Consider the following 27,822-nt stretch of genomic DNA (forward strand, 5'->3'; position numbering starts at 1 on the left):
TTATACCCGTAGTTCCGAAAGCACAGGCCCATGCTTAAATCAGCATATGACACATGTACATTTCTTTCAATGGTCCCCTTTTAATCTCCTTGATGGTCTGGGGCAGGGGTGTCAAACTCATTTTCTGATGGCCATTATGCCTGTGGACCCATGTAAATATATGATTGCCTTATAGTGTCTTAGAAATAACAAGCCAGTCGATAGTTTGTTAAACTATTTTTCAATTTATTTTAAAGGAGGGATTGGTAAAAAAAAAATGTTTGCAATATTTCATATGTAGTGATAAAAGACAATTTCAAAGAAACATGTCAAGTTAACAAACATTTGTTTGCCTTCGCGGGCCACATACAATGATGCCGCTGGCCGGATCAGGTCCCTGGGCCTTGAGTTTGGCACCGGGGGTCTGTCTAAGGCAAAGCTCAGGGAGGGGGTGAAAGTTCTCTAACTGCATATAGCTGCTGATTGCTCCAGACTTTTTTATGTCCCGTCAAATCAACTTTGTGAGGACCAAAGGAAATTGAAATGCTATAATTTATCTCTTTACTTCTCACGCTGGTATTGTCAGCACCATTTGTTCCACAACTGTCCTCAGATAACACAAAGGCACGTGCGTTCCTCTCAATTTGCTCAAAACATTACCAATTGACCAACTTGTATAAAGTTTGGTCTGGAAAAATTAAGAAAAGTTCAGAGATTTTATGATTCTAGTCATAATATATTACCACATTGAAGTGCCTTTTATGAGTACTGTACATCTATTTTCCAGGGCTCAAAAGTATTTGGACAACTGACTTATCAGAGCTTTTAATTGGTAACTATGCCTCAAAAAACACATTTTTTGACATACAATGGGGCGGCAAAGATTTTGGTGTGATTTCACAACCTGAATGTTGTGACAATTGCCACTGTCCTCACAAATCCTCAGAAATAATCAACTAATGGCCTGCTATGAAGTCTACTCAGCAGCATTGTGTTGAGCTCATTGGGCTCCAGCCAGGCCGCCTGCAGCCACAAAATTCACCTCCATCGGAACCCCCTAGCTCATCACCCAACTGCACTCTCACACCACTACTTCGTCAAAACAACCTGCTCCAACATATTGATTGTGCAGGAGTGATCACCTGAGAGAAGGTCAGCCAAAAGCCACATAAGAGCTTTATCAAATGTAAGTTATCCATCACGACCATTATTGGCTCCAAATCCTCTTTTTGCCAACATAAATACTGGTAATAAAAGAGCTGGACTTGCATTTCGGTCAGGGGAGAAGGCAAGGCACCATGTTGCTAGCTGATTATTTCTATTTGGTCATGTCATGTCACCACCAGGAGATCTCAGGAGAGAATGGGAAAGTGCAGAGTTTGATGGCATCTTACAACCAAAGTTGGACCACGATGGTGAGGACGTGCACAGCTCGAGAGAAAGCTACAGCTGCTTCCCTCCGTGCTTCATTGATTTTGACAAAGTAGAAAAAGCCATTTACTGACTCTGAAACTGTCAAAGGTTGTATGCTTGGCCATCAAGGAAAAATATTATTTTCAGAATTTTATTTTGATTTTTTTTATTCAATTTAATTTTTAAGTGAAAAAATTTCTACTACCTCAAGTTCTGTTCAATTACAGCTCCGTTATTGTGTTTTTATGCACTTTTTGATGTGCCTCTGTCATGTTTCCAAATTTAAAAGGGAGACAAATAAAGGTGCGTATGTGTTCATCTGTATTGGTTTGAAATTGGTCTTTATCAGCTGTTTAGTGGACACCTAATGTGTCTGGCCCTGCTACATTTCTTGGTTTGAAAATTTGGCCCAACTGAATTCGTAATTGAATAGCCCTGATATAAAGTATGTTCTGACTGAACAAAAGTGTAGAACTTGACATATGGCTTGCTCAACCCAAGTAATGAGTTGACTCGACTTGCTCGAAATTTGGTGACTAATCGCTTTGACTTGCGGGAGTAAATTGGGACTTGCTTGAAACGATGGTTATGATTGGAAACGTACTTAGGGCTTGAAAATATGTGACTAATTCCCACCACTGGGAAAAACTGTTGCCTCCTGTCGCATCCTAACAGCTGAGAAGCACTCATAACGTCCACTTTATCCTCTTTGATTAGTCCTCGCAAAGCTATTCACACCTGCTATATGCATGCCTACTTGAGAGTAGTTTGAAAACTAATGACAGATAAAACGTAAAATGTAGTATGACAGTAAGTTTTTTGTGATTGCTCTACACAGCTTGAAGAAAATAGTATAATGTATATCTGTAAATTAGATAGTGACAATGTTTTCCTTCTTACAATTTTTTTCTTACTATGCAACCAATAGTGTGTTATGATTCTGAGCATATGATACAACATCAGCTATGTAGTATGTTGACAACAACATGAGCCCACTCATCCAGGTGGGCTGCTATCGATCTGTGTGCAAACGGGCTTCGTTATCAGCTGACATCAAGAAGGCTATTCTAAGGAGCAAAAAAACCCATATAGAATACAGTATAAATGGCAGTGATGGTATCATTTTGTCCTGTAAGGGTTTAACACACTATGTGTGTGAAGAATTTACTCAGCAGCTATTTATAGTAAAAATGCATACTCTCTGTGTTACATCAATTCAACATATGGTTGAAAGGTCAAAGAGATGCTGTAACCTCTCACCTTTAATCTTTCGCAGCAAGAAAGGCATGTATTCATGGAGGATGAAGCCAAAAAAGGTCAATCAAGAAAAACTGGAAAGAACTCAAAAAAATGTTTGCTTTATATTATGGAGAGCCACTTAGAGCTAAATAAAACTTCAGTTACTCAACTTTGAGAGACAGTTCCTTAAATGTGAGTGGTTCCAAAAATAAATTTAAAAAAATAAAACAAAACAAAACAAAACATGCAGAGTAAATAGCTTGGTCAATTTTATTAAAGGTACATGAAAAAAACAGCAACAACAACAACAAAAAAACAACTACCGTGTAGAAGTTCACATCCCGGACAACTTTTTAAATGTACGTGTTTACTTCACTAACAAATTCATTGTGTTATTTACACTAAATCAATTTACCATTTTTTTTTCTTTAGATGATTAAAAAAAAAAGTTATCACTGCTTCAGCTTGACAACGTGCATGCTCACAACACCCTGAGCAATTTGACAGTTCCTGGCCAAGAAGAACATCACCGTGCCGGCTCAACATCAATTGAACTTCGAGGGTCCTCGAGGTTTCATGCCTGGCGCAAGTCTGGCGCAAACGCAGCCTAACTGTGCGCATGGGTGGAGTTTTCTTTCTTTTGGTAGTTGCTTGGACTCACACAGGTCGAAAAGAGTGATAGCACCATTATGCACCATTGTGGGATGTAAGTGCCAATCAAAGCGGCTCCCCTTATTCTCCTTTAAAATCATGCCGATCGACGTGCACACAGTTCTTGACTTTGCAGAACTGAAAAATTACTCGCTGGGGTAGCTCTATGCTCTAGATTGGCATGCGAAAAGCGTGTTTATACATGTGAACTGGCAGATCTCCCCCTTCTGGATTATGTAGCCTGATGTGCATGTGATAGGGGCAATTGGAGACCACCTTGTCCGCCACCACCGCCACACATCTCCCAAATACACTAAGCTAAACTTGCCCCAAGTCTTGTATGACCTTTAAAGATTTTTTTTCTACCTTCTTGCCATTTTTCATGTAGCCTAATTTCCAGCAAAATATATCCAATGATTAAAAATAGAATTCAGCCGACAAACCTAGTACTAGGCCAACCTCCAGAGAAGACTATGAGATAGATTCAGTAAATTCACTTTTGCGTGGATGATCAAGCTTTTACAATGTGAACACTTAGAACCCTCTCTGTAATATTTAGTTTGTCTTGTCCGTGTTACTGCACTATTTTGATGTATATTGTGTTGGTAAATTGGTGTTATGAATGTGTTTTCAGTATGGGACTACAGATTGAAATGAACATTTCTGGTTCATCATGGCAAGGCTTTGCAAATCCACTACATTACACTGTTTTATCCAATTCAAGTAAATGGGCAGGGTATGAATCTTACTCAAGTCACTATACGAGATATACATTCTGTTGAGTGAAACGGGCTGTGTAACAGCAGGATCAATTTGAATCTATTTGATCTGATATATCTGCTTTACGTGTCTGTTCAACCTTGTCCAACCCTTAATCTTCTCAAAAGGAATGCTTTAAAAATGGAGGGCTCATTTTATTTCTGTTTTGCATGGATCTGAGTTAAAGCTTTTTAATAAATAGAATGAAGCTCATGCATCCTGTTGATTTGAATGAATGATTATCAAATTGCCCTGACCTGCTTTCATTTACATCATTTTAAAATGAAAATTAACTTGTGGTAATAGCAGTTCTGGGCATTCTGCCTAGCCAATGGACCGGTCTGTCTCTCCGCCTATGATGGACGCCCGTTTTGCAGGCGATAAACAATAAATGGTCAATTAAAAAAAGACAACAAAAAAAAAACATGGATTAATATGCATAAGTGGAGGTGGATTTTCGCCTTTCTATGTAATGGTCTTTAACCTGACATTCATGATTATTGTTTCGTTTGATGCAGGTGGGTTTGCTGCACAATTATGCCATTCCTAATATTCAATAAAATAAAAAAACGCAACAAAACAGAAATTCAAAAATTAGTATAATAATTTACTAAAAATGTAAAAGTATATATTTTTTCATGAATCTCACTGGGTGGGCAGTCTGTCAATCGGGGTGGGCCTGAGTGTGCTCCGTCCCTGACTGACACGGTGCGACAGTCAGAAATACAGTGATCCCTCGCTACTTCGCGCTTCAACTTTCGCGCCCTCAGTGCATTGCGGATTTTTCAGAAGCACTCATAAATTAAAAATGAAACAACACAGCCATATTGGGAGCTATATTGCAGAAAGACGCATTGTTTCAAAGATATGAGTTGACTCGGAGGCTTTGAACATACCCACAGGCACTCATAAAAGGCGGAGACTGGTTCCCAGCGCGAGATCGACCAACGAGAGTGGATTTACTTTTTCCACACACTGTACTGTACGTGAGCAGACTCGGTGCGCGTCATCGCAGCCTCTCGCTTAGTCTCGTCCACTATTCAAATGTGCCGTTGATTTAGCCAGAGTCAAGCTGGATACTTTCTCCTCCATATTTGTAATGATGTGTTTGTTCTAATAAATTTTTGTAAAAATCGGATAGTACAGTACATGAGCTGTGTTTATAATTCGTGAGCGCAGGTCCAGTGGCACGGACGCCTTAAGACATCGCCAAATAAAGTGTGAAAGTGTTTGTTACTTTTGTCTTAGGTTGCCTTAAAACAGCTTACCGTAACTACAATCCCTCGTTGCATTTTATCCAAAGGATTTTATTGATGTTGTTTTGCAAAGATAAAGTTAATGCATGATCCCCCCCAGTGGCCATGCTTCTTCGTTTTTGAAATGAAGTAGGAGGAGAAGAAGAAGAAGAAAAAGCAGGCGAAGAAGAATGAGGGAAGAAGAAGCGGCCGCTTTTACTTTCACTTTTCACGACGGTGACAAGCGTTTTAAAGTGCAGGATTGGATAAATTACACTATGGCATTCTAGTTACGGTAAGTCAATTTTATGATGAAAATGAAAACTTTAACATAGTTTTTAGCGAACGTACCGTCGTGCTCGTCAGCTGCTGCGGTCGGTCAAAGGTAAATTCTGATCACAGGTATTTATATTCTTCATTTTGCATTTTTATAGTTAAATTGATTGTTTAACAAGTATTTAGAAGTGTGGGAACCATGTTGGGGTTCGCAACAGCGTAACAATGGCGCAAATCCCCCCAAATAAAACTGTACAATAAATATCATATAAAATAATAATCATAATCATAAGTCCGACTCTACTTTGCGGGTTTCATTTATCGCGGCGGGTTCTGTCCCCCCATTAACCGCGATGAATGAGGGATCACTGTACTATAAATGCTCTTCCAGATGGCAATTAAAGTGCGTATCCATTTTTGTGACATTTTTGTTGTTGGTGTGATTTTTCTAATGCAAAATATGTGCCTTGGCTCAATAAAGATTAATAAAGATTAATAGATCTTCTAATTCTTTACTTCCATGTGAAGTGTTTACATGATCCTGAAACAGGCAAATGCAGTTTGGACATAAATTACATTGTTTGGATGAAGCCCCCTCCCACAATTGGGATGCACAAATAGGGCATGTGGGGGCAACTTCACTAAACACGCTTGAAAGTCTCCTCGAAGGCACTGTGTCCTGCAACACGCTGAGGGGATGTGTTGGTTGAGTGAATGACATACTGGCTCCCCCCATCGCACCCCCGCTCAGGAGAAGCAGGATTGCAGCAGAAGGGGAGAGACGCTTCACGCGAGCATTTCAACTATGCAAGTTGGGTGAGTTGCAGCGAACCACGTCTGACATGTGAAACCTGCTATGGAGGAGCCGTTCGGTCAAAATGAGCGTGAGCACTGACAATGTCACGGATTTATGGGGAAATGAGACCTCGGGGGGCAACCGCACAGAGCCTGCCGAAGTGGAGCTCAGCCGGGCCATCCCGCTGGGCTTGGTGCTGGGGGCTTTTATCGTGTTCGCCATCGCGGGCAACATTCTCGTCATCCTCTCGGTGGTGTGCAACAGGCACCTGCGCACCCCGACCAACTACTTCATCATCAACTTGGCCATCGCCGACCTGCTACTGGGCACCACGGTGCTGCCGGTGTCGGCCACCCTGGAGATCCTCGACTACTGGGTGTTCGGCAGGATCTTTTGTGACATCTGGGCTGCGGTGGACGTGCTGTGTTGCACCGCGTCCATCATGAGCCTGTGCGTCATCTCCATCGACCGCTACATTGGCGTGAGCCACCCGCTGCAGTACCCGGGAATCGTGACAGAAAAGCGGGCGCTGCTGGCCATGCTCGGGGTGTGGGTGCTGTCCGTGGTCATCTCCATCGGACCCCTGCTCGGCTGGAAACAGCCGCCGTCGCCGGACGACACCGTGTGCCTCATCACCGAGGAGCCCTTTTACGCGCTGTTCTCTTCCCTCGGCTCCTTCTACATCCCTCTGGTTGTCATTCTGGCCATGTACTGCCGGGTGTATATTGTGGCCAAACGGACCACCAAGAACCTGGAGGCCGGGGTCATGCGCGAGAGGATGAACTCCAGCGAACTGACCCTGAGGATCCACAAGGGCTCTCAAGTGCACGACGAGCCGGCTGCTTGCGGCGGCAAGGGCCGCGGACATCAAGCCAGAAGCTCCCTCACGGTCAAATTGCTCAAATTCTCCCGGGAGAAGAAGGCGGCGAAGACTTTGGGAGTTGTGGTGGGCATGTTTACACTTTGTTGGCTGCCCTTCTTCCTCGCCCTGCCCATAGGTAAGTTCTCGTCGTCAAACTTTCTTTCTTTCCTTTCCTTGCTTGTGACTGTGACCAACCTTTTTTTATAGTCTTGCATTATACATTTTTAATTTGTGTATCTGTGGTGTGCCACACTGGCCAAAAATAACATTTACCTATCAAACTCACCCAATAATCTTAATATAAGTTTTCTTTTTAACTTGCAGGGTTTTTTGTGTGTGTGGTCATTTTTCTTTTTAAGGGTGTGCTTGGGAGCGCGTGCATGCGATTACTCATCCCCAAAATGTATGTGGACATCTCTACTTAAGGCCACATCATCCTCGAAAAGTATTGCCCAAATATTTTCTATTTTCAAATCAAATCAAATTTTATTTATACCTGTATAGCACTTTTCAAACGTGAAAATGCAGCTCAAGCACATTAAGTTGCCTTTTGTATGAAATGTTCTATATAAATAAAATTGCCTTGCCTTGCTTCAAATTGCTGTGCAATAAAAACATCCAAAATACAACATAATAAGAAGACCAGCTCCTTCCCTCCCTCCCAATATTGACAAAGACATAGAAACACAAGCACATCTGCACTCTCACACACACACACACAAAGAAAAAAACACACATGCAAACAAACTGATAAACTGTGATTTTATGGATGATGCATTTCTCTCATAAAGTGGCATAAGCCTCTGTAGTGAGCCCCTCTATGAAGCGTAATACGGCCTAAAACCTTTAAGACCTGGGCGATCATTCTAATATTTTCAGAGGTTGATGTGAGCATAAGTAGGGATGTCAACATACATTTGGGTTACTATTGATCAAAGTATTTGCACATTATGCACGTTTAGTTTCCTACATTATGCGTTTGGACTGTCATAGTGTGTCACTGGACAGCAAGCGAGGAGGGACATTATATTAGTGTCGGCAACTAAAGAATCATTTGAACCAGTTCATAAAAGATTCCACGGGAGCCACAAACTCTTTGGACATCTAAAAAGAAGATACATTTTATTTTCCTTTTTCTCTTAAAGAGACACTTGGATGATCTTATCATTGCCACTTATATAAAAGGATTGCATCTAAAAATGACATCAGTACAAAAATGCTCCCCCCAAAAGACTCAGTAGTGATTTAAGGGCTTTTTTTGTGATTAGATTCACGACAAATTCCCCCGCCCCTTTTTGGGGCTGGGCTTTGTTATTTTTTCGGCCTCAGCGGTCAACGTCACGGGAGGGAGGCAAGTGTGGTAATATTGCGCGCTTTGTCAGTTCTGTTGTCCAAAACGGCGACCGATCGCCACCAAAATGCAAATGCACATTACTACTCTTGCCCACTCCAACCTGTGAAAATATAAAAGTGTTCTGCACAATACTTTGGATTTGTTGACATAAAACGTGATCTTATCATGATCACCGCCACAAAATCAAAAATACCGTGGCGATTGCTTCTCCACTTACACAGGCTGAAGCAGACAAGAGCATGAATGCGCACACGAACCCAGGCTGCTTATATTTCAGACATTTAGCGACGCTAAACTCGTGTCAACTCTCAGGAGGCAGACGGCAACTGGCAGTGGGCAAGCAATCAGGCAAGCATAGATCTTTATTTCCCCACCCCCCCTTCCCTCCCCGGCTAACAGTAGAATAACGGTACAGCTAATAGTAACAACTAGCTTTTTTTTTAGCAAAGAAGCAGTGTGCGTTCGTCCCAGCATAAATCTATGTAGCTCTGCTCATGTCCAAATTTCCTCATTCTCATATAAATCAGCCCCGCAGAGGTTAATCCTTTTGATATGTTGAAGTGGTCAATAGTAGGGATGTCCACATAAATTTTGGTGCCAATTGATCACTGTTTTGGGACGTTATAAGCAATGAAAGTACAATGATTTCCAATGGAGGGTTTGTAATCGGTTCCTCCAGTGACTCCGACCGAACAAGGATAGGTAGGGGGCGCAGCCATTCTCCTCATTAACAAGGGGCGTTATTCATGGAGTCACTTATTTCCTAATTCCTCCAAAATGAATGGATTAAAAAAATGACGACTCTTTTCATTTTCCTGATCAAAAAATATATAAAATGAATTTGTGATTGAAAACATGGCCATCCCAGCCAACCGTCCCTTTAAATTCTGCAGCAGACACCCGTTGAACAGTGTGGCCCAGTCAAAGCGATGTCAGGGCATCTGCCATATTGGATGTTGGGTGTCGTTTGAATGACAAGGCAATCAAAAGCGGCCATCAAAAAATATGTCCATACTTCTTCCGTGGCTAAAGTGGGGGGACATAGTGCAGTCATCATGAAGGTGGGGTGGACATGTAAGTGCCCCCCCGTCTGTCCTGCCACCTGCGCCCGTGTGTTTGCGTAAGAGAGAGAGAGAAACAGAGGAAGAGAGAGCATTTTAGCAGTAAACTGATGATTGATGAATGAAAAACAGGTCTAATTGAAGGAAGGAAAGCAGACACAAAGGAAGAAGGCAGAAAAGGAGATTTCAGAAAAGGAAGGCAGGAAGTAAGAATGGAAGAATAAAAAGCAACTTTGAGAGAAGGTTAGAGGTCAAGAAGGAAGAGTGGTTTTGTATAGTTTATGATATATTTAAAATTTGTACCCTTACTGTCTTGCAGAAGTTCTCCAACTCAGCATCTGGAGAAGGCACATTCACAAAGTTGTTTTTCATATAATGATGAAAGATAGATAATAATGTTCAATTAAAGGGGAAATTAATCCCCCAAAATTATTTGCAATAATATATTCTAGGCCCTTTCATTTGTCTAAGCATGGCATTCTGATTAATATTGTGTTTGTGGAAGATGAGTTAAGCAGCAAAATACACAATTTTTCGCCATCTCAGGGGAAGGCCTTGTCACTTTCTGTCGACTGAAAATGACATCACAGTTGCTCAGGGCTCAGGTAACGACCAAACACGGCTTCTGAAGCTGAGCCATGATTGGTTATTAGCATAGCCCTGGCAACTGTGATGCCATTTTCAGTCGACAGAAAGTGACAAGGCCGTCCCCTGAGATGGCGAAAAATTGTGTATTTTGCTGCTTAACTCATCTTCCACAAACGCAATATTAATCAGGATGCCATTTTTTCGACTAGTGGGGCTGCATAGAACATATATTTGTAAAGAAAATTTTCGGTTGACTTCCACTTTAACCACATGTGAGGGGCAAAATATTAGAAACACCTCTCCGGATACCCAGAAGCCTGTCATTTGACTTTTCTGCTTTACATTTGACTATGTCACATCGCAATACTCTCTGCTGCTTTGGCTGGTAATGGCCTTGAACTGTAAATGTACATGCATGTACCTGAACAGATTCTTTCCGAACAGTGCCTTTTAACATGGCAGCAACTTTGCTGATTAAAATGGAACAGAACCAAGAGAAAATAACAAGTATTTATTTATCTTCATTTCTCCTGTTTGAAATCACAAGTCACTTTATCTTTGTTGAAACCCATGAAGTAGTCGTCGTATTTGTTGAAAAATTCGATTTGAACTGCATTTACAGAACGATTTTGAACTGTAAATGTACATGTATGTATCTGAATAGATTCTTTCCGAAAAAGTACCTTTTAACACGGCAGCAACTTTGCTAATTAAAATGGAACAGAACCAAGAGAAAATAACCAGTACTTACACTCATTTCACTTCCGGCTGCCGCCTCCAACGTCCCACCATAGATTCATTGACGCTAAGCTTGCGTGCAGCAGCGCGGTTACCATCCTGGATAGCAAGATCCATGGCCTCCAACTTAAAACTTGCATCATACGAACTTTGTCATGTGGGTTCTGTTGGATTTTCACCCACATTTAATAACCGAACAGACTCCAGTTTGTCAGTTAACGTCCACCTTTTCTTGCTCTACTTCCGCACACCACCTAATGCATAACCTAGTGCATAGGGCGATTGCCTGTTGAACTCCTCCACCTGCAATCACATCCTGCTAATTGTGTCATCAATACATAACAGGTTCCATGATGAAGGAGCGAGGATTTGAAAATAATGAACCCTTTGTAATTTGTCAGCCATGTTCTATCTGCTAAACAAAAAGTAGCGTATTCTTCTTTGCATTGATTTTTTTCTTAGTTTTTTATTCTAATTCCGGTTTAGAGCGCCCCTAAGCCGTGGAAGAAAAATCCACAGAATAGCCGCATCTTTTATATAAGCCGCATGGTTCAAAACCTAGGGAAAAAGTAGCGGATTATAGTCCGGAAAATACAGTACATTTTTTAATAGTAAAAATAAAAAACAAATTTTCAGTCTCTTAGTTAATGAGTAATCAATGTATTTAATACAGTAAAGTTTTACGGTCTTTTACCGTGGCAAATTGACGGTATTTTGTTGTATTCTTGACTGACTTTTTTATACAGTGATATATCCAAGACTTATAAATTATAAACCAATTTCACAGGGGTTCACAATTGTTCAATATGTGCACTGGCTGTAACACAATTTCTTTTTTGCATTTCCAAATGGGCTGCCCAGTTGTTGTAGTTTTGTTAACGTTCCTCGAAAAAGCATGTTGCACAATCTTGTTTGACTGTGTTTGACCATATTCTAACACGCAAAATGTTTTTCCATTGGTATTGAATGTGATTCTTCACCAAATAAAACATTATCACAAAAAATAACAAAAACAAAACATATAAACTTGGTTTTAACACATTTGGTTAAAACTTGAGATTGTTTGAGCAAGAATATGTTGTTGAATAGGCCAGGCAGGCCTATAGTGTATGGAGGACTTTTGGAACTTTAGTCATTCAGTAATCAAACAATTCTGAAATTGAGTTAAAATTGTAAGGATCTTTTTAGAACATGATGAATCAACATAAGATGGATATGGTAAGGTGCTTTTGAGACTTTCCAATTTCAACCCCCAAACAAAATCTGATAATTTTCCATTAAATGTCATATTTATCGTATTAAGTAGATGTTATGCTGTTAGAAAAGCACATTGGACAAGCTCCCACACTGGTTTGTAAATTAACTACATGCAGACAATGTACTTTGTACATGCAAACAGCAAAATATGTGTAACGTGAGTGTACTGATAGGGTGGACACTTGTCAATTTTGTCAAATGTTAGCTAGTGTGTACCTTCACTTAGCAATTTGATTCAGTTAGCGAGCTGGCTGTGTATCGTTAAAAAAATATATATTTTGAATATATATTTCAATTCATATTTAAGGCATCGTGGGTAGGGTGAATTTGTTAAACCTTACAACTTCTGACAACATTTGCAATAAGACCCCTGGGTTTCATTATTCTGATACATTTTCATGACGACTGAGTGCCTTTAATGAGGACACCAAAATAGTTCTATCGGCCCATGCCTGCATTGAGAAAGAGTCTGAATACTTGGAGAAGTAAGATGTTTGCAGTATTTCTTAACACGTCATCTTATAGTCTGTTGCCAGCTGTGTCATTTCCAGCTATATTTACTCATTCAACAAGTGCAAATTCACTTGATTAACGCAAAGGTTTGCCAGGGGATAAATCATTTTGCCCTTAAATGTACTGTATATCAAGTTGGTTTTTAAAATAGGCTCACGCACAAGTGCACACTCAAGAAAATCAGGGTAACAAGCATTCCAAGATTGAAGTATACAAGGTTATATAAGATCAGGGCCTTGGCCTATTGTAGCACGGTGTTATGGTGGTGATCATGTAAATTGCACAGGTGTTGTAATTCATTGTGGTTATACAAGGACAGTGCAGCTTCCACAGGTCCCAAGAGCTATGTCCCATATAGCAGGCATTACTTAGCCTCCATTCATTGTCAGAAGTTAAAAGAATACTCAAGTTGTGGTTTTGCAGATGGAAGAGGCTTCAGTCAGGGGACAAGAGGGGGTTGTTTATGTAACACTGACCGAGCAACTGCCAAAAAAACGTCTGAGGGCATTTCTCAGCACCAACTCTGGTGGAGCATGCTGATTCAGTGTGACAAGACATCAAGTGGATGGACATTGTGACCACTTTTAACTTGCATGAAACTAAGGCTGTACAAACAATCTTGCAGCTCATTCACTGCATTATACTTAGCTGTCAATATAAATCTTAAACATTTATAGTCTAAAGGTAAAAGTCACCTCTTATCAGATTTTGAATCAGTGCAATATCCTTTTGCGTCCATAACCTGGAGCAATATTTGGTATACATATTCCAAAGAATTTTTTTTTATAAGGGAGCGTTACTCTTGGCAAGTTTCATGAAAATTAAAAGAACTCACTTAGCCTCAACATAAATGAGTACACCCAAACAGATTTGTCAAAAACCCCAGTTTCCTTTCCGAATCATTTTTTTCTATGGCACATTGTACCCCTATCAACTAAGCCAATTGATTGCAATTAGATTTGTTCATGTGCACTCACAAAATAGTCATTTTTGTAACAAATGCAATTGATGCTACAAAATGAGTACATACATGTGAGTCTAGAAAAAGTTTCAATTTGATATTCTAGCGCACAAGGATTCAACCACAGATGCATCTTATCATCATCAAAATTCATAAATTCGTTCTCGTGTTCATTGAGAACACATTTACGTGCAACACTCTATGTCACATTAATCCATTCATCTTTATGAAGTCAAAAGCAGAGGCCAAAGCAAAACCTTATATGCAAAGTTGTTCTTTTTTAGATTCCATTCCAACTGGAAAAAGCTCCACTTATAAAGTGTTTTTAAACATGGTACACAGGAAGGATATTTCTATATTTACTTCCAATGAGCTGTATAATTCTCATTAGCGGGAGACGAATCATTAGTCCTCAGGGGATACATGTGTTACTTCACGGCACACCATCCCCACAGCTCTTTAACACCCCAAACAGGCACTAATGTCCTGTGAAAGTCTTGCATTTAATGGTGCAAGCAACGCGCCTCTGAATGTGACAGAAACTAACAGTTGAACGTGTGAATCAATTTTATCTGTGCGAACACGTTGTTGGAAGAAATATTCTTTGCATGTGTGTTCATTTCTGTGTGCATCAAGGGAAACATTTGAGTGTGTTACAAAGCAACTGAGAGTAAAATTGGCCACGGGTCATGGGGCTGCACGCTTGATAGGACAGGTTACAGGGACGTTAAAACCAATTTTCTATAAATGTCATCATGTAGTTTATTGGAGAGCGGCCTCCAAGGACAAAAATAGTTCTGTCCTTTTACATTAAGATAGGTTATTTGTAATTAGGGCATGCTTATGAAAGCTAGGAGCCAAGTTCCACATTGTATGTTCTGGGCAGTTTTGCATGTATAGGGCCTGTTCAAAGTAGTCATTCTTCTTCCTTTTTTTTTTTTTTTTACAATTTTTTTGTTCCAGCTGTATGTTTTTTTGTTCACTGCTCATTATTTACTATGATTGTGTACAATATTGAGGGGATTTTTTTTTGTCCATTTTGATACATGGGTATATAGTAACAAAATGTACAAAAAGTGAAGTGCAGTGGCTATTTCATATGTTTACATAAATCTTTATTTTGGGTCAAATAGTTCTGTGTGTCACAACGAAGTATTATTATTATTGTGAAAGTTAAGTTAAAAGATACATTTCTTGTAAATAGATACAAAACTCAGGCCAACTAAATTAAAATGTCCTTTGGTCTTCCTGTCTCTCACGTCACATTGTTGTTGGCAATCACTGCCTTACAGTGGGTGGTCGAGAGGAGAATTCATATTGATCTCTGTATTGTTTAGAATGTGCGGTTGCGCTTCTTATGTCAATGCTGCCATCTAGTGGCTAGACAAAAGTTACATCAGTTTGACTAAGACATAAGACAGAATTTATTATGTCATTGGAACCTAAACGTAGAACACAAACACACATAGTTCGTATGTTTAGGTCAGGCGAGATATAACTGGGCCGCAGCCCCTGATGGGACCTTTTGTTTGTGGTGTGCTGTTGTGCCGTTAGAGATTAGTATGTTAGTATGCAAGACGAGAAATTACAGTCATTTTATGCAGAAACTAGCACACCACAAACAAAAGGTCCCATCTATCAAACGGTTAGCATTGTACAAGCTGCCATCTAGTGGAACAGCATTTCATTATTCTGCCTGTACGTCACTCACATGCTGAAGATCAGGGTGCCCACTTTTTTTCAGCCTGAGAGTTACTTATGACATGACCGAGTCAAAATGATCTACCACCTACTAAAAATGCAAAACACATTATTTATAAATATATTGAGAATTGTTTTTATATGTACCGTATATGCTGGTGTACCTTGCATGGCTGCATCAAGCTATATAGCACAATACAACAACAAAAAATGTTTTGTACCTTACTCTGATGACTTGCACTGAATGGAATCAGCCAGGGACGCGTCGTCCGGACAGTAGCTGCTGATAGGCAGCCTCAAGCAGATTTGCAGCAACAACAATCCGCCCATTTGCTCCGTTCGGCACGTATAAAACAAGTCAACTTTTTGCACACTATGCTAATGCTATCAATATTGTTGTCTGTAAAGTTCAAGAACTGTTAAAAAAAAAAAAAAAAAAGAAAAAAAAAGACGCCAAGTGAACAGGACGCTGTGTGTGAGTAGTATGCCCAAAACTGACTGGCTGCCGCGAGGCGGAATGGCAAAAAAGGTGAATGGGCGAATTTCCGGTGCTTCGCTCTGCGTCCCACCGCTTCAAACGCATCATTCGCGCCACCCCGCACGCAACCGCGCCCGCCCGCATGAACTACATTGACTCCAATTAAAACGTACCGCCAGAAATGCTCCCAACGCAGTTGGTGGGAACGTAGCAATACAGTAGTGAGGACAGATGATAGGCTGGTGATCTACCCACGATTACGGGTGTAACGGTATGCTAAATCACATTTCGGTTCGGTTCGTTTTGTTTTGGAAATTTCAGTTCGGTATATTTTCGGTACAAAAAAAAAGTCTTTTTTTCTAAATGTTTATTTTGAAAAGATAACAAGTAAATGATACATTTTGGGGGAAAAATGAATAAAAGCGAACCATTCGGGTGATATTCTAAGGAATTACACCAGAGTAAAAAATACACTAACAATAAAGAGGTCTTAATTTTGTAAATTATTAAGACACTGAAATCTTGAAATACTCAGCCTATGACTATGACACATCTAAGTATTCATGTTGAAGACAAGTTGTCATTACAGTACATATATACACTTTTTGTGATGAAAAAAAGACATACAATAACAGTTACAATTATTGCTAACTATATTAAAACTATTTTTATAATGAAATATAGTAACTTTAAAGTCTTTATGAAATTATTTACACTTTTTAGGCATTAAAATCTTTGAATGTGCAACAGCACATATTGTAACGAATTGGGTTATCTGTGCTGTGGTCGGATTTGTGTTTTGCTGAGTTGTGATGTTTCGGAGGTTCATGAATGCATCGTACGGCTAGTGAGAGGAGCAGCGGAGAACGAAGGAGAGTGCTGTTGTACTTTGTTTTTGGCTAAAAAGACTGCTTGCTTCCTCGTCTAAGAAACATTGGAAGTCGGATGATGTTGTTTTAAGTGTTATTATGTTAGACGTGCTACCCACAGCATAGCCGCCGATCTCATGTAGCAATGTCAGCACACAACTTTGGGACTTATACACGTACCTTTCCCCATCGGCGATTTTAACAGGACAGCCAGAATGTTCCCAAACAGGAGACCGCAGTGTACGGGGGGGACATTCGAGCTCTGGCTTGTTTGCGTATTCGTTTGTTCCTCTTTAGTGCCGCCGCCCTCCTCTCCCACGTGCAACAGTCAATAGTGCCCGTGCGTAATCTCACACTAATAAGTGGACCTAACCGAACGCAAGTGGACCGAACCGAACATGCCATACCGAAACGTATTAATACACCCACGTATACCGTTACACCCCTACCCACGATGCCTTTGCGATCGACCGGTCAATCGCGATCGACGTAATAGGCACCCCTACTGTAGATGTACAAAGATACCATTAGCTGAAATAAATAGGGTCAATCTCTCACAGAACACTGGCTGGGAATCGCTGATCTTCTGCCACCCATTGACTGATGTACGGCACATTTCTGTATGAAATGACATGCTTCGCTTTCTGCTTTATTGTGCAGGCTCTTTTAATGTGAACCTGCGCCCACCTGACCTCCTCTTCAAGGTCATCTTCTGGTTGGGCTACTTCAACAGCTGCCTGAATCCCATCATCTACCCTTGCTACAACCGCGAGTTTAAACTGGCCTTCATTCGCATCCTGCAGTGCCAGTGTCATCAGCGCAAACGCCCCAGGTGGAGTTCATATAATTACCGTTCCTCGACATTCAGCTCCTCCGAACATTCTCGCAAAGGCTCCAATGACCACACCCCGGGCTACTTGAACGGCAGTCAGCGTACTTTGCCGTCCTCGGCCAGCCCGAGCCCCAGCTACCTTAGCAAGGGTCTACCACCGTGCCCTGAGGGCGAGGCATTGTACACCTGGACTACAACACCTTCTCCCTCTCCCAACATGTTGCCTGGCAGCCACACAGAGTGCCAGCAGGGCTGTTTCATCACAGCCGTTAAGGGAAGGGAAATTGAGGAAGAGCTGACTTCTGGAGTGTTTTCTTTTTCCTTTGGTAAGGAAAAAGACAAGGGAGTAGTTGAAAAAGACTGTACAGAACCATCATACAATGTGTGACTGCATCCACTGATGACTATTTATCCGTCTCCGAAAAATAACGGTTCTCTGTGGTCAACACAAGATCTAGCTGCTGAAATTTCTATTTATCCGTCCCCAAAAAATAATGGTTCTCTGTGGTCAACACAAGAAGATTTAGCTGCTGAAATTTCATTATGAAGAGGGACAAAAAGAGGAGACTTGGGAAATTTCCAAAATGATTTTTGCTACAAAATCCGCATCTTATCTGTAAAGCCTGAATGTGACCTGACTGATGTACAATGAAATGTGGAAAACTGTATTCAATTCAGTCTTTTCATTTGTTCGTGGAATGTTGTGAAATTAAAATATAACATGGTTTGTGCAACTGTGTACCAGTTTCCTCATTTGGAAAATCTATGTTAGAAATACGAAACACTGCAAATGACAACTATAATGATACTATTGCTATTATGTACATTGTCACTGCATTCATTATAGGTTTGAGTCATAGATATGACCATAGGTAGCCCATATACAACACGTCCCTTTTGAGTTGTGTGCCTTCAGCGACGCCAAGCTAGGAGGGACAAAAGTGTCTGCACATTCCACGTGTGAAGGGCAAGAAAAACAAAAACAGAAGATGCTGGCACTTTGTGCTGCATATGGTTGCACACAACATCATACAATGATAACAAGAAAAATGGGAATAAGATTTTACAGGCATTTTTTCCCAAATGTCCTGTATTGATAGCACACATTTTTGCATTGACAAAAAAGTAAAGCTTGTGAAAATCAGTTGAGAAATGAGTGAATTTGTTTAGGCTGAGAAAAAGCTACCAAGACATTCTGGATAAACTTGCCATTACAGGCTATTGACAACAACTGACTACTAAATGACAATTTTAGTGAAATGGAAAGCCTGACATTTTCCCTTACTATACTACTATTGTTATACACCTGTTATAAGCCATCAAATCACCAGATTGAAAACAGCTAAGAAGAATTACTTTGAAGCAAAGTACTCTATCCAAAACACAGACCTTATTTTTGAGTTTGATGCTTGTCAGATTGCAGTTTACTTGTTTTAAGAGATACTGCCAACTCAAATTTTCTTGTGTGAACGTGACAGGACGGTGGTCTTCTTGGTTCGTACTTCTGCCTCACAGTCTTGAGGTTCCATGTTGGAATCTCAGACCAGGCCTCATGTGGAGTTCTCACCATGCTTTATTTTTACTTCCCTTCTTAAAAATATTTGTTTGTTGTTGTTGTACAGCTCTCACCCAAAGTCAGCTGGAAGAAGCTCCAATTCACACATGAGAAGTGAAACAATGAGCTCTGATTCATCTATGACACAATTAACACAACTTGGTTTGTTTCACTGTGAGCCATAGAAAAAATGGCTGGGTAGACTTGACATGAGTATGTGTCACTGAGGCGTTCACAAAATACAAGCATGTAATGTCTTAATAAGACGCCTAAAATGAATCACTCAATGACTCGCATGCAGTATATGTTTTTATTATCAGTGGAGCAATGTAGAAAGCAATCAGATTTGTGATTGATTTGGTATTTAGTATTTCGCCCCCTTGTTTTTACTTTCAGTATATTCAAAATTATGTGCCTCCGTCATGTGATGTAGGTGTGGGTATCCAGCAAAAATTGGAGTGTTAAAATATTGGTGTTATATGTTTCAGAGTTGATTTCAAACCCCAAAGTGTATTTTTAACACTGTCTGGTTTAAATGGAAATCAGTATTGGAGTTATTTGACAGAGTTGATTCATTTAGTGTTAAACCAACTCTGTACCTGTGTGTGTTTTTTTTTAATTAATAATGTTATGTTCATGCTTAGTTGTTAAACAACCAAAGTTGTGTTAAATTCACTTTTACATAAGAGATTTAGTGTTATTATAGTAATGGTGCGCTGTGATTGAAAGTGGCATTGAGTGAGATGAGTTCCTGCCACACAACAGCAACAAGGAGAGAATTTCCTCCATGTACCTGTACATGTCATGTGATGGCTTCACACTTAGAGTGAAAAAAGTGAGTATAATCAATTCACCTTAACTTTGAATGTTTCAAATGAGACGGTATATCAGGTCATATTTCTAACATGTTATTTGTTTAAAGAAAAAGCTAATAAAAACTTAATTAAAGCTAATTTGTGTAATGTATGTTCTTGCAATGAAAAAACGCAAATATAATCAATTGAATTATTTTAACACTTCTGAGAGTGAAACTAACTCTAACCAGGTTGTTAATATATCTCAGCAGTGTTACTTCTCTACTCCCATAGTGTTGTTAAGTAACCCTGGCAAAGTGTAAAATGGTTTGCTATTTACATAGTGTTAATTCAACTCTGTAGAGTTCCGCGCTATATAAACCTGGAAAAAGTGTTGAAATCGGTTCATTTTAACACTCAACGTTTTGCTATGAAAAATAATAATAACATATGACTCTGAGTCTTTTGCTGTTTCAAGATTCCCCCATAACCCTTTGAACAGGTGCATGTTTTTGCGGGAACCTGTGCCATTGTGGTAGGAGCACAGACCGTTGTCGGGAGTGTTTCAAGTTCCCTCTTGAAAACTTGCCACTGTCCAGTAAGAATACACATACACTACATGATGAGGACACTTTTACTGTTTCAAGATTCCCCCATGACCCTTCAAAAGTACAACAGTTGCATGTTTGTGCAGGTACCTGTGTAAATGTGGTGACTATACAGACAGTTCTGAGAGCTGTTTCAAGATCTCAATTGAGTACTGTTACCATAAAAAAAATTACAAATTTTTGGCATGTACAACTTCACAATTTCAAGACTGCCATCATTACCACTGTTTACTTTTGATTAAACACATATGGGTGAATCAAAAACACATTTTTACATCCGGAACTGCCATGGTGTGCAACAAACTATTTAGCCCCTGTACAAATGTTTTTGTCTTTTGTGCCATTTTGGAAAAGTAATCAAATTTCAGTCCAAACTAATGAAATTCGAGTATGGTTTGCAGTCAAATTTGACCCGAACATTATGAAAAGAGTTAAAAGAAAAATTAATTGTAATTTGTAATGTGATGAATGGCATAAGGGTTGGTGTCCGAATGTGGCCAAATGCCTCCATTGGGCAGGTCTCGAGTGTGTTCAGCAGCCTGTGCCATCATCTCCACAGTCAGCGTGGAGGGAGCAAGCATATCCGCCATTCGATATGACTGTGTGAGGCGACGAAACGACGAAGCATCCGAGAGCGAGAGTTCATCATCGTCATAGAGGTCCTCTGTGAGGTCCTTGTGCTGTCTGGTCGATGCTTTCAGCTCATCGTGCAGATCCGACACTAGCTCTTTCACGTCTTTCACCAGTGTAGAGCGTACTCCAAACAGACAGAGCAGGAAAACCAGACCAGCACAGATTCCCGAGACGAAATACAGAGCAACTCGCTCAGGTACTCCTGAAAAGGAATGCGGGTCAAACTACATTTAACATAGATTTGATGTATGCAACTGTAAAAACAAATAAAGAAGGGAGTGCTAACCAGTACAGTATTGGTAAAATGAAACTTCACGAAGCGGTATGTAGTGATATATTTTGTTACTACTCTAGAAGGTGCTCTTGGTTTAAAGATGAAGGCCATGTGTAATAGAAATTTGTAATATTTCCACTCCACTCTTTCCACTCCAAGTGCTTCATGAAGCTTCATTTGTCCATAACTATCCCCCCCACCCCTGAAGTAAATAAATAAATAAATGAATATATAAATATATAACCCAGCCTGATCCAAGCAGAACAGCCGGTAGTTGCAGATTTTAGGATTTTAAATTTGTTCAGCATTTAAAAGGACACATTGCACTTTTGTTTTCACAATTTAAAACAGTTCAAGTGTCCAAATATCATTCCTATGACATACTTTTGTCAAAAATACCCCAATGATCAAGAATTACATCACATTCCCCAAACTCTGAAGGGTGGTGTCTCATGAAAACAAACCATTGCTCACCCACACCCTTCCACCGGGCCAATGCCCAAGGCAAGTGTTTGTGTATAAGCAATTGAAAAATATATTTTCCTTAATATGTCCCCTTAAACATAGTTTACAGTGGTGTGATAATACATACGTTATGCTCAATTCCTATAATAAGAATCAATCTTAAATTTAACACTCATCCCCCAAAACAAAAACAAAAAACACACAAAAAAAGTGCATGCACTTTTTACACATAATCTCTTAAACTCTCTGAAACTAAATATAATAGGTGTCAATCTTTCATGTTTGCTATGGAACTATCATACGGGATGGTGATATGTGTCTTTGAAATTATTATTTTATCATCATAATAATAATAGTTTGGTAGCATAATAATAGTTATATAGCACCTTTTAAGGGGAACATCTTAATTATGTATTATATATATATTTTTTAGATGAGCTACATAATTTGTTATACAGTAACCCACTTATAGGACCCACCCGCCTCCGCCCCCCGCCCCCTCCAAAAAAACAAAAATAAAAATAATCACAGGTTCACGGTCCTGGTATTTCGTGAATTATTTTGGTATAGTAGATGACTACATTTTTTTCGCCCTCCTGTTTATTTTGGGTGTAATTACACTGTCGGCCACTAGATGGAGACACAATATTTTGTTTGACACTGTAAATGTGAAAGAATAAAATGAAAACAACATGTTTTGTACCTCAACCGGTTTTTTGTTGAAGGTTGTTAAATGTCACATCCTCTTCAATACTGCTTTTTACACCTACTATATTTGTATAATGTACATCTTCGGGCATGATTGTTGATATATATTGTGGGATAAGATGTTAATTAGGTGTTTTTTAATCATTCATAGTAACTGCAATGACAGTAAAAAATGTAATAACCAACTTTTTTTGTTGTTTTGCTTTTTGTTAAAAGAAGACATGTAATCAATATAAATTCCCTTAGAAAGAAGATTTTAACCCTATTTCACGTCTGGTAAAAATCAGAATACTAAAAACTGAAATATTTGTTTAACTCTGTAACAAACCTCTCATGGTGAGCAAACCACATACTGCACACTAAAACAGTGATGTTGAATTAGTCCCTTCTTTCTCATAAACAACACTGACTGTATGATAACACCACTGTGATAAATCAGTGCACATACCCAACATTTTTTCTACCACCTCCAGAGAGTTGGTTAATAGCACATTTTGACGCCTGTAGGTGGGGCCAGTGTACCATCCACCTGCAGGCGAGAGGGGCCTCGGCTCAGACGCCAATCAAAGTCACGTGTGCTACCAAAAACGTCAGTGCAGCAGAGTAGTCGTGGTGTTGCAGTTTACACTCACCGTGTGTGTAGTCTGAGATCATGAAAGGGTTTGTTGTCCCTCTACCCACGTCTTCCATAAGATACCTGGGCACTAGATAGATAGATAGATAGATAGATAGATAGATAGATAGATAGATAGATAGATAGATAGATAGATAGATAGATAGATAGATAGATAGATAGATAGATAGATAGATAGATAGATAGATAGATAGATAGATAGATAGATAGATAGATAGATAGATAGATAGATAGATAGATTTCTGTTTGGTGGTGTGCCTTGATTAAAAGGATGGAAAACACTGATGCAAATAGTCTCCCAAACATCTCCCACCCGCACACTTCTGCGCTTGGTGGGGGTAAAGCATCATTGTCAAGTGTCAGTTACAAAACCATGAGGCAATTGGCTTCTCACCACATGTGTAGGACACTCGCAGGTGTTTCCTGGTGCCGGGGAAACACGGGTCTCCAAAGGTTTGAGTGTCAGCCAGCACTGAACAGTTTGCTCGGCCGTGACACCGTCGCGAAACCTTCCTCAGAGCAGACGGCGACAAACACTCTGAAATCCACAATTGTAGCGTTTTCGGCAGTGTTGGGAAGTCAGCACACTATCAGAAGCACTGACCTACATTTACAACCTAAATTTGAATATTTGTTGCAAGAAAGTTGCGTGCTGTTATAGTTTGTTTTTGTATAGTGGTTCTATATTTACAATGTGATATTGGTGATATTAAGAATCACAGGTATTTCCCGCCACTGGTTTTCACTGTAAGATAAGTGAAACAATGAGGTCTGATTCATCGACGAAACAATTAACACCACTCGGTTTGTTTCACTGTGAGTGTTGCAGACCCATGTCCACCAGCGAGCCCCCTCCCTGAGGACACAGGGGGCTTCCATGCAGTAGGTGTCCAAAAGTGGCTGAGTAGATGGCCAGTATGGTGTCATTCTTACACGCCAACTTCAAGCGTTCATTTTCGCACACCAGTCTTGTGCGGTGGTGCACTGAAAACACAGAAAGACACTCAAGCTACAAAAACATTTTGTGGATTTGAAACAAGCACGTTGCTTTAAGTTCACTCAGCTTAATGCTACCAATTATGCAAAATGCCTTGGACGGCTAATTAATAGCATCACAGTGTTATAACCCTTGAGGTAACAGATATTTGAATACAAATGATGGTGCAACACATGTAAACAGACAATATAACAATACTGACGGGCAGATTTTTTATTCCCTCTGAAACATGACCAATACTACTGCAACCTAATGAGTAGCTGTAACTTTCTCCATAAACTGTATTTCCGTATGTCTGTTTTGTACTGCCCCCAGACAATAACTTTCGAACCATCTCAGTTTTTGTTAGTGCAGGCATGACAGCAAAGTCTGATAACTCGCCACACACCTCTCAACTCATTTCCACCTACCTGGTCTGCACTTGTAGTACACTAGGAGGTACTTGTTGGTGAGTGGGCAAGGGTCATGCCCAAACACGGGGCCAAGGACAGGGATTTGACAGGACCGCTCATGCTGACACTCTGACAGCACTTTCTGCATTGAAAAAAAAAAACAAGAGAAAACACAACCATTTTCCCATAACAGTGAATTTGCCTCATTGGCACAACAAACACTCACCTTGATAGCGACCGGAGAGGAACACTCGATGTCCTTGGTTAGATTTGACTTCTGGCTGGGACACAAATAGTGTTGAGGAACGCGGCGTCCAAAGAAGGCTGATAAGACGGCCACGGACGTCCTGGCAGGGCACTCGATGGTGAGCGTTTCTCCTTCGCAAGCATGGGCCGTGTGGTTTTTCAAAACACTGTGGAGATACACTAAAGGAGGGAAGAGACAGCTGTATGACATAAGTACAGAATGTTTATGCTCATTCAACTAAATATTCAGGTTTTAGTAAGAAGGTTTGTGTCAATGATGACATGTGAATTTATCGCATGAATCATTTATTATTATTTAACTATTATTATTAATTAAAAAAAAACAACCAAAAAAAAATCATCATTTTAAATTCCAATTGCCGAATGGGTGGTGGCGTCTCACTGGTTGGGTGGAGCTTTGAAATTTATTGGACTATGACCACACAACAATGGACAACTGTGTGTGTGTGGAGGGGGGCGGGGGGGTGGGTGTGTGTGTGTGTGTGTGTGTGCGTGTGTGTGTGTGTGTGCGGGTGGGTGTGTGTGTGTGTTTTGTGGTTGTGCTTATGCGTGTGTCTGTTTGTGCATGTACTTGATGTCCCACCTTTATTGTGTGGATTTTCAATTTTGGCACAAGAAAAAGGCTGTGATGAGATGCATGTGCATGCGTGCGTGTGTGTGGGTGTTTGTGTGTATGTTTATTTTGGGCAGTACCAGGCACTAGTCTACAATGCACTATTATTAGGCTTCCCAGAGCATGAAAACACACACACACACACACACAATGCAACCTTTTCCACTAATAGACATCACAACAATGCTCCCAATTCAGTCAAATACAAATGACGTAATGAGTCATATCAAATAGAAGTACAATTATGTTACTTTGAGATCACAAAGTCCACATTAATCTCTACCTTTTAAACACTCGTTTTTGAATTTTGATTAACTCATTCTCTGCCACTGACGAATTTACTTGTTTTTTCACAGTCCAGCTCTTCAATCCCAGGATCTTATTTATATATTTTTTTCAAATTTTATCAAACGTTAGGGTAAAAGAGGGTCTGAAAATGTCTGGCATTGTTAATTTACACATTTTATGCTTGTGTTTTAAATTGAGGTGAAACATGTCGGCACCTTCATGAAATAATGGCCCAAGTATTTTTTTTTTTTCAGAACGCATGACAAACATAACCAAAAACGGATTATATAGTATTTTTTTATTTTAATTTAGGGGTAGAACTGAATGATCTGTTTATATATACCGGTATATAAAATAAAGCCAGGGAGAAAAAAAAGCTAAAATACACGTATATACCATTCATCTTATACAAATAAAAGAACAAAAAATAAGACCAGTCAAAGTATTTCCATCCTAATTATTTTCAATTGGGGGGGGGGGGATTCTGATTCTGCTATTCTCTGCGTAAATTACATCCATTTTCTACTTTCTACTTGTAAAACAATAGTTGACCATAAGAGTACTTACAAGAGAAATCATGGGCTGAATCGGCAGTGTTGATCCATAGAGCCAAAAAACAGAGAAACCAGCTGAACCTCTTCAGAGCTGTCATTGTGCTCTCTTTTGTTGTAATCTCGTCTTGCATTTCTGTTAAGGGCCCTACAGAGAGACCAGTGGATCAATGACGCCATTGTTTTTACCGTAAGTCCACTTTTAACTGAGAATTTAGTGTGAGGAATCAAAATGTGTGAAGTTTACATAAGGATACAAATCCTTATTGACTATGTTTTGATATTACTGTTAAACATTTACAGAAGTGTTGAGATGTATTTGCCTGGTCACCTGGTTTGTTTGGCCACTTGTTGCCTGGCAGAGTTCATAAGCCTCAATTATAAATGCCCCATAGATCCATAAAACAAACAAAGAGAAGAAAACAAAAGAAAAAAAATATTTGTCCCAAGTCTCGTAAAAAAATTCTACCTATTATTCTATTAAAAATATGATTAATCAAAATTCATCCATCCATTACCGCTTATCCTCACAAGGGTCACGGGGCGTGCCGGAGCCTATCCCAGCTGTCTTCGGGCAGTAGGCGGGGGACACCCTGAATTGGTTGCCAGCCAATCGCAGGGCACACAGAGACAAACATCCGCACTCACTGTGAGGCGGACGTGCTAACCAATCGATCACCCTTAATCGAAATCAATTATGGAAATTAATTATGGAAAAATTTCCGATTAACTCAGGTGTTTTCATGCCCTCTATTACCCTACTGTTTAAATTTTAAAAAAAATCTATAAATAAGTTCCTGGGAAGAAATGTTTGGATATACAATATATATATATATATATATATATATATATATATATATATATATATATATATATATATATATATATATATATATATATATTTTTTTTTTTTTTTTTAATAAATTAATTGCAATTTTTTTTCCATAAATAATTGTGTTCAATCATATTTTTCAACTATTTTTTTTAACTAAGCGTGGAACCGATATTTACTTCAGTAAAATCTTGGAATTAATATGGAAAAAAAAAAAAAATTTTAATATTTTGATTCAAAGAGTTTTCCAATGGTTTTCTTTGATTCTTGAATATGATTATTTTCCTGTAAAATACAACTGTTGAACGATACACCAAAGACGTACAATTAATATGGTATTTGAATTTGGCTTTGAGAAGTGCGCATTTCTCCAATGAGTTGTCGAGCAATTAAAAAAAGTAAAACTACATGAAATACTGTCTTTGTCCCTCTCTCTCTCTCTCTCTCTCTCTCTCTCTATATATATATATATATATATATATATATATATATATATATATATATATATATATATATATATATATATATATATATATGTTTTTGTGGATTCATAAAAGTAGTACAGACAATTGTTTGTTGATCAATGTGCAGTGCTTAATTGCATGTGGCAAAGAGTTGCCAAATGTATTTTTACATGTACATTGTACTA

The 27,822-nt window shown here is 39.5% G+C and overlaps 2 protein-coding genes across 3 annotated transcripts; one reads left to right on the top strand and one right to left on the bottom strand.

The window, feature by feature from the left end:
* Nucleotides 1–6,259: 6,259 nt before the first annotated feature.
* LOC147151810 (alpha-1A adrenergic receptor-like) lies at nt 6,260–20,002 on the top strand. Its single transcript, XM_086019540.1, has 2 exons — nt 6,260–7,346; nt 17,391–20,002. The coding sequence occupies exons 1-2, from the start codon at nt 6,431–6,433 to the stop codon at nt 17,948–17,950; spliced, it is 1,476 nt and encodes a 491-aa protein (XP_085875666.1). The 5' UTR covers nt 6,260–6,430; the 3' UTR covers nt 17,951–20,002.
* Nucleotides 20,003–20,531: 529 nt separating this feature from the next.
* LOC147151811 (protein eva-1 homolog C) lies at nt 20,532–26,898 on the bottom strand. Of its 2 annotated transcripts, XM_086022154.1 has the most exons (9): nt 26,673–26,898; nt 26,358–26,489; nt 24,849–25,048; nt 24,641–24,764; nt 24,065–24,217; nt 23,628–23,771; nt 23,232–23,303; nt 23,048–23,128; nt 20,532–21,354 (listed from the first exon to the last, which is right to left on the bottom strand). In XM_086022154.1, exons 2-9 carry the CDS (start codon nt 26,473–26,475, stop codon nt 20,963–20,965), a joined length of 1,284 nt encoding a protein of 427 aa, XP_085878280.1. In that variant the 5' UTR covers nt 26,476–26,489; nt 26,673–26,898; the 3' UTR covers nt 20,532–20,962. The 2 variants fall into 2 exon arrangements, with proteins under 2 accessions (XP_085878280.1, XP_085878288.1); XM_086022162.1 differs by lacking the exon at nt 23,048–23,128 and having other exon boundaries at nt 26,673–26,897.
* Nucleotides 26,899–27,822: the final 924 nt, after the last annotated feature.

This window comes from Filicampus tigris, chromosome 2 (assembly GCF_054856515.1).
Source record: "Filicampus tigris isolate MCC_2025a chromosome 2, RoL_Ftig_1.0, whole genome shotgun sequence".
NCBI lineage: Eukaryota > Metazoa > Chordata > Actinopteri > Syngnathiformes > Syngnathidae > Filicampus > Filicampus tigris.